Source organism: Manacus vitellinus, unplaced genomic scaffold (genome assembly GCF_001715985.3).
Source record: "Manacus vitellinus isolate BGI_N305 unplaced genomic scaffold, ASM171598v3 scaffold_19_pilon, whole genome shotgun sequence".
Classification (NCBI taxonomy): Eukaryota; Metazoa; Chordata; class Aves; order Passeriformes; family Pipridae; genus Manacus; species Manacus vitellinus.
Window position 1 is genome coordinate 2,376,403 of NW_021939395.1, and position 7,130 is coordinate 2,383,532.

The 7,130-nt window shown below is 46.8% G+C and overlaps 1 protein-coding gene across 1 annotated transcript; it reads right to left on the reverse strand.

Annotated features, from left to right (window-relative positions):
• Positions 1-2,255: 2,255 nt before the first annotated feature.
• TMEM35A (transmembrane protein 35A) lies at positions 2,256-6,353 on the reverse strand. The gene is made up of 2 exons (XM_008934881.3): positions 5,531-6,353; positions 2,256-2,787 (listed from the first exon to the last, which is right to left on the reverse strand). Exons 1-2 carry the CDS (start codon positions 5,648-5,650, stop codon positions 2,401-2,403), a joined length of 507 nt encoding a protein of 168 aa, XP_008933129.2. The 5' UTR covers positions 5,651-6,353; the 3' UTR covers positions 2,256-2,400.
• Between the last annotated feature and the right edge of the window lie 777 nt (positions 6,354-7,130).

A 7,130-nucleotide genomic window follows, 5' to 3' on the forward strand; every position in this document is an offset into this window, starting at 1 on the left:
CCCGCATCTTAAAAAAGAGTTGGGCGGGGAAAAGGCACATATAAAGCGAGTGCGGAGGTGATCCAGTAACCCCGAGACTCTAAGCAGTGATGCCTGGATGAGGCTGGCCGGGAAATGAAATTATGGACTCGGAGATAAAAACATGGAAAAAAAAAAGAGGAAAAAAAAAGAGAAAAGAGTAAATTAGCATCGAGGTCTTACAAAAGGAGTGGAGCAGTTCTTATCGAGCACAGATGGCTGACAGCATCCAAAAATAGCTTGTTCCTGCTGGGGGGCAGTGATGGAGGTCAGGCCGCCACAAAGAAATACAGAATTCCTGCTGCTGGGCTGCAGGGAGAGTCCCGGCTCCCTCCGTAACAAAGACCACGCAGCCACTGCTGCGGGTCAGTCGCTCATTTCGCTGCAAATGTGTAAAGAGGGGACGTATTTTAGTAGGCTTTGCTCCATGGGATGATGTATTATTGGGGCGTCCGTACAGGCTTCGATGAGGAATGTCACAAAATATAAACACAATACTTGTTCCCAAAGGTTTGCTGAGCTGGATGTTCAGTGAGAGGTGACTGGAGAAAGAGCTGCAGCAGCTCAATTGTGAGGACTTTGTGTAGGAAATACACATCATGGGGTGGTTTTGAGTTGGTTTTGAGCTAAAATGTGATTAACAACCCCAGTCAGGGCATGGTAGATAAAGTGTCTTTAGGGGAGTAAAGCAAATTCTGTATCTATTTGGGATGACCTTGAGGTAGTCTGTGAGGATGAGATTGTCTAGCAGAGGTGGCCTCTTGGTTCCTTTGCTCAGGGTGTACATCTGATAAGAGAAATTTAGTCCCTCCGGGGCTCTGAGAGAAGGCTTTTTCAGCATATATATATATATATGTATATATATGGGGCTGCATCTGCTTCAGCAGCAAACTCAAGAAGAGAACTGCATGTGAACATCCCTCATCAATTTTTATACAGATACAACGTTAACAGTTTACTGGAGTTACCTTTTCTCAGGGCCACATTACACTGTAGCAAAATTTATCTGAGACTGTTTCATTAAAATATCCAAATGTCTCCTTTAAGTATCTGTTATTTATAATATGTAGCCAAATAGTGCTCAGCTGCCTTCCACAAGGCATCGCCTTCTCTCTCTCACAAATTGCCTGAAATGATTCTGCCCATTTTAGGTGCAGTGTTTGACCACAGGGAGGTGTTTTCAGACCAGTCTCTCAAAAAAAGAAATTTGTTTCTGTAAAGACATTTTTCTCCAAATTTCAAAAAGTTTATTTTCATGAATAATTAAAAAAAAAAAATAAGGAAAAACTGAAAACAGACAAACATTAGGAAAACCAGACAAATTCAGAGGTAACACATGCTCCTTATGACACTCTAAGATTTCAGATACAACACAGGGATTCAGGCTCTGGTAACAGTTCTCCCAGCTCACCGAGGCTGTATGTGGGATGAGCAATGAGGTACCTGGAATTGTTCAGACCCTCATCTACCAGCAATAAACAACAATTCTATAAAGTCACAGTAGCTGTGGAAAAAAGGTTTTTTCTTGCGAGGAAATGGGGAGCACGATGCTATTTGCCGACATCGGACAGATATTTTGGAGTTCTTTGGGCAGTTCTGCTCCCCATCCCCTCTCCAGGGATCATTACTCTCCGCCAAGAAGGATAAAGAGATGCCATTGCCTCGTGTGAAGCAGGCAAAATATTACTGTTATCAGGCCACTGTCCCAGTTTTAGAGCCTCTACATGGAAATCAAGGAAGATGCAAACAGAGCATGTCATGTTTTCCCTGGATAACCAGTCCAAAGAAAGGACTGGGCACGGAGGCAGCAAAAGCGAAGGGATCCCTCTCTCCAACACAAGCAACTGCACTTTTATGGACAGTAGGGTCCCTTTTGCCCCTTGACTATGGAAAAGGAAATGCAGGTGTGTGGGTGGGGCTGCACAGGCCAGCACAGGGACACTGGTGATGTCCTGCCCAGCTGCTGTTCCAGACTGCCAGGCAGCAGCATCCAGGCCAGGTCTGGGGCTCGGGGCTGGTCTCAGAGACTAATCTCCCCACTGCAGCAGTGCCAGGGCAGCCTGACTGCCCGCCCAAATCTCTGCCCAGGGTCTCAGGCTGGTTTTGCAGCTCCTGCTGCGGCCGGCACTGCTCCAGCCAGGTTGCTGACTGCCTCCAAGCTGTCCCCGGGAAAGCTGGCTTGTGTTTTTCTACATTACAGGGCAGCAGCAAAAGCAAGACTACGGTGTAGACATACCTTGTATCTCTCAGACCCCAAGTGCAACTTTATTTAGACAGACAAAAAAAAAAAAAACGCAAATAGGTTTAAAATAAAAACCAAATTTTTCCGGGTGATTTTGGAGAGAGCTGCCTCGAGGGTCCGTGTTTCTCACATGCACTCAACTAGGATACCTTCATCTTGCCTTTCTCGGGAGCTGCTTCGTGGATGAGTGGCTGCTCATCCCCGTTCACCGACAGCATCCTCTTCTCGGGCGGCAGCTCCTCGGGCTGGCGGGCGATGAGCAGGCGGCAGGTGAGCAGGATCCCAAACACCAGGGCGTGGGCGTAGCGCTTGAGGGGGTCCCCCACGAGCTGGTGGAAGAAGAGCACAGCCAGCACGAGGAGGAGCAGGAGAAAGTTGGCCACGTCTTTGGGGCGACCAGGCACCAGTGTCATGACAATGCCACACGCCACTTCCAGGGCGCCGATGGTCTTGCGGAGGAGGATGGAGCTGACTCCCATCTTCTTCAGCATGGGCAGGGCCCGCACATAGCTTTTGTAGGCTCGTTTCTGAAATCAAGCAGTCATAGGGTACGACACCAGCATGTGACAAAGTGAAGGCCAAGGTGACTTCCATAGAAAGAGACAGATGTGCAATATGACCCAAAGACGGCTTCAAACATCACAGACCCCTCTGGTGCAATACCCAATCTGTAAAGCTTCTGTTGGGGGGATATTAAACTACCAACCTGCAATTCCCCCTTTATAAGCTGTTGTCTCCTTGCTGGAAAACAGTCCTGCAACACAGCACCCCTCTTTGGAACTATGACCAGCCCAGATGAAATCTGAAGTTATGATTCCTAGAATTAGCAGTGCAGAACCATGTTGTTATAAAAAGGAACCTTTAAGAGTAGCTTGTCCTATAAAACTCAATAACACACCCAGCAAAGCCAAGGCACACCAAGCGCATAAAAAAATCTCTTTTACCTCAAAGCAATTTACCATATCCCAGTGTTTATGAGCAGTGCAATCTTCATGTGGGACTACGTATCAAAGCTGAGATTCACCAGCCCTATCCTGTGCTTTATGATCCTTTCTTCCCTCAGGTGGAAGCAAGCTGACATTTGACATTGTTTGCTCCCTGCTTTATGCTGGATTTAGAAGCAGTGTAAGTTGCAAGACTCAGCTTGCTCACACAGCTGCCTCACTTTTTTTGGAAAAAGACAACCTCTGTCCTTACACAGGTTCAGGTTCTTACATTTGAACATTAGGTGCTTGTGGGCTTATTGTTTTGTTTAGGGGCTTTTTATTATTTTGTTTGTTTATTTTGCAATCAAGTATTTCCTTTTTCTATATATATTGTAATAAAGCTCTGAGTCATCACTGAAATTATTTCCACTTACACTTGGGTATACTATCCCTGCAGGTATTCTTGGTGTTGTGTTCTCTGCTTTCTAATCAGGGAGAGGAAAATGGAAACCAAATCTCAGGTGCAGGGTTGCTCTGCTCTCACAGGCACTGATAAATTGTGCATCTACTTCCCTATGATTTTGGAAAACTGCATTATGGGCACACAGAACTTCCTCACTTCTCTGTAGATTTTGATGCTTCCTTCTGGGAGGATCTGACACTTCATGTGTGGTTTAAAAATATACAGTGTTGTCAGTTTGGCTACAAAATAATCTAAAATTAAGTATGCATTGGAAGGATGAATTTTAAACCATCAATGACTAAAACCTCAGAACAGAGTATTTTTAAACAGTTGTAAAAAAATACAGCTTTTTTAAGAAATGTACCATAAGCATGTCCCAGAGTATTTTAATAGGCAAACTACTGTGTTCTTTGCTGAATGAAAAACTGCAAGTTTGGTGCTGTAGGTAGGTAACAGAGGTTCTCTATTTGCTGGGGGCAAAGAGCCATCCCTATGGATTAGCAAGGTCAGGTTTTCACTGTCTCCATGGCATGACAGACCACCAGGGTATGCAGCACAGCAAAGGCAGGAGAGCCTAACGAGCCATGAATATGTGACAATATGGACAAGATGGGCTATGAAGAATAATGGTGCTGTTGAATATCTGCTTTCTCCTTATAAAACCAGGGATCTTTCCTACCTACAGGCCTGACTCTTGGTAAAGCAGAAAGGGACAGAGAAGCAGAATATTTTATAAAGCAAGCATTTTGCAATGCTTCTAAAGTCTGTGCCTCTTTTTTTCTGTTGCAAAAGCTTAAGGGCTTTGTTTTCTGGGTGTTTTATCTCAGTCTCTTGCTCATGAGTTACTTCTTGGGGATTCTCCTCTGTGAGATGCTGATGCTGGGCTGCAGACAAGGCACTGCAATTCAGATGTTATTTGAGAGCTAAGGAAAAGCAGCAGCTGGGCAGGTGGAGCAAAGGGAGAGAACAGAATGTGCTGGAAACTTCCAGCACTATTTTTATAGGGACACAAAAATTATACCAATGCTTTTCAACTACTGCAATAAATAATGGGGAAAAGGGAGGGGAGCAGGAGAATAAATAAATGTAGACAAGGAAGCAAAATGTGGCAGCCAGTCCCTCACCTGCCTGCAGCTCTCAGCTGGCAAAGCTCTGCAGCAGGGCTGGGCCTGAGCAGAGAGGAGCATCAACCAGCTCACCAGGTGAGAAATGCACACACTGACTTCTCCGTCCTCTCCTCACCCCTTTCCTGTTAGGCAAGAGGAGGAGAGGATCGTTTCCCTGGCTAAGAAGAATAATGAGATGACTATTAATAATATCTCCCTCTGCCAGCTAAGAATCTCAAAGCATTTCACAATCATGAATTAATCCCAGCACAAGTCTCGTGAGGTAGAGACAGTCAGTGTCTTTAAATCCTTGCTTTAAAGCACAGAATCGTGAGGATGGACAGCTGGCTGCCAAAGCAGGCATCTGCTTTTCCTACCCCCCACCCAGGGGGTAGGTTTTCTCCCAGGGATCAGCTGTCCCTGCCTGCTGCATGTCTGGTGCCTCTACAGACCTTGCTCTTAGGGACCCTTGTGCCCCCACCTTCTGCAGGCATCAGTGTGCTGTGCTACCCCATCCTCCTTGCCTCCCCTCCCCATCCTTATCCACAGAGGTTTCTCCAGGGACAGGGCCGCTAGGATATCTTGGGCACTGCGTATTATTGGCTTCTCTCCATGTCTATCAAATGAGGAGACAGAAAAGCTTCTCCCCTCGCCTGCCCATCGCCCGGGGCTCCAGGGCAGGCCCCCTCTGTGTACCCCACTGCTCCCGCTGCAGGGTGGAAGGGAGAGAGCCCTGATGCCCCCCCCTACTCCGTGCTGCCGCCGCCCGACTCACCATCTCGTTGTAGGCATCTCTGCTGAGCCGAGGGGTCAGTTTGATGGTCCCCATAAAGACGAAGAAGAGCCCCAGGGCCACCGAGAGGGCGACGATGGTGATAGTCCTGGGAGATGCCATAGAGCTGCAGGGATCCGGTCCTAGCGAGGCCTTCTGGCTCTGGCTGCCAGCCCGGGTGGGAGGGAGTCCGTCACCATTGAAGGCTGTAGGGATAAAGCTGCAGAGGCAGGAGGATGACAGCGGGAGGGAATTCAGCCTCCTCCACTCGGCAACCCCTGGGTCCTAATGCCCTGCAGCCGGAGCCAGGCAGCTCCAGCACCTGGAGCGCTCCTGCCAGCAAGTCATCCTATGTTTCCTTGTATGTTCCATAAATCGCCCACAGAAAGCCGAAACTGAGCCAGTTCTAGGGATGTGGGACTGCAGCCAAAGGCAGAGCACAGTTGCTCACTAGTGGGAAAACAAGGACATGTTAGGAGAGGGCACAGGAATGACGTGCTGTGGAGGAAAAGTGGCCAGGGGTCTCTTGTACATAGACAGCTCTCAGTTCCAGGTATCCAGATGCTCATACACAGCAAACAACATATTGCTTCATGTATTTGCACCAGGAAAGCAGAAGAGATGTCTTGTCCCTGTGGTTCTCCTGGAACCAGCTGCCCAAAAGGGAAGGTGAGGCCACTTGTGTCGCCCACCTCCACTGCACATAAAAGCTGTCCTGTATATGTTCAGCTCTCCAGAGGCTACTGTAAAGGTTTTCTGATCCTCTGTTACTTTCTGATTTAAAGTCATTCTCTCTCTCCTGCAATTTGCAACAAATTTCCTTTTGATCAAACCATAGCCAGGCTAGGCAGAAATCTATTCAGATCTTGCAGCAAGAAACCAAGGTATAATTACACAAAACAGAACTGCTGGAATACTGCATCCTTTGGTATAAAACGAAAGCAAGAGGTTGTAACAGTGTGCAAGAATCTTACACTCATGGGACACTGGTGTAATAAGTCTCAAGTCCTAAATGCATCTATTTTAAGCCCCCATGGCTTGAGAACTGCTGGTTGTTACTATTCCAAGCTCAGGTTTCATTAGGACTGGAATTAAAGTCTGAAAAATACAGGCAGCTCTCCCTGTTTCCTTAGGAGTTTATCAGGCTTGATTCAAAACTTCATGGAATTTACAAAATGCAAGGGAACTGCTCACTCACACCTCCCTCCCCATTACAGCAGCTACATCTCTGGAAGAGCTGGAGAGAACTTCACATAACACTGTGCTTCACAGTGAGCAGGACAGGACAGGTACAAAATCCAAGAAATCCTTTTAATTAGCTATTGCAGAACATCCTGAGGAGGAAAAACGTTGCTGCTGACATTTTCATAGGGCACTTCATATTTAGGTACGTGTTAGTGGAGAAGAGGAGGCAGTTGTGAAAGGAGAGACATTGAAATCTGTTCTCTTTTCATTTTATTTTACAGAAAAATCTCATTGCCTCCAACTTATCCACGTGACTGACAGTGATTCAATATTGGGTTTGGAAGCTTGTACAGGAATATTTCCCTGACCCCCAGAAGTCAACATATTCCCATTGAAGCATGAGGATTTCTAGCTCCTA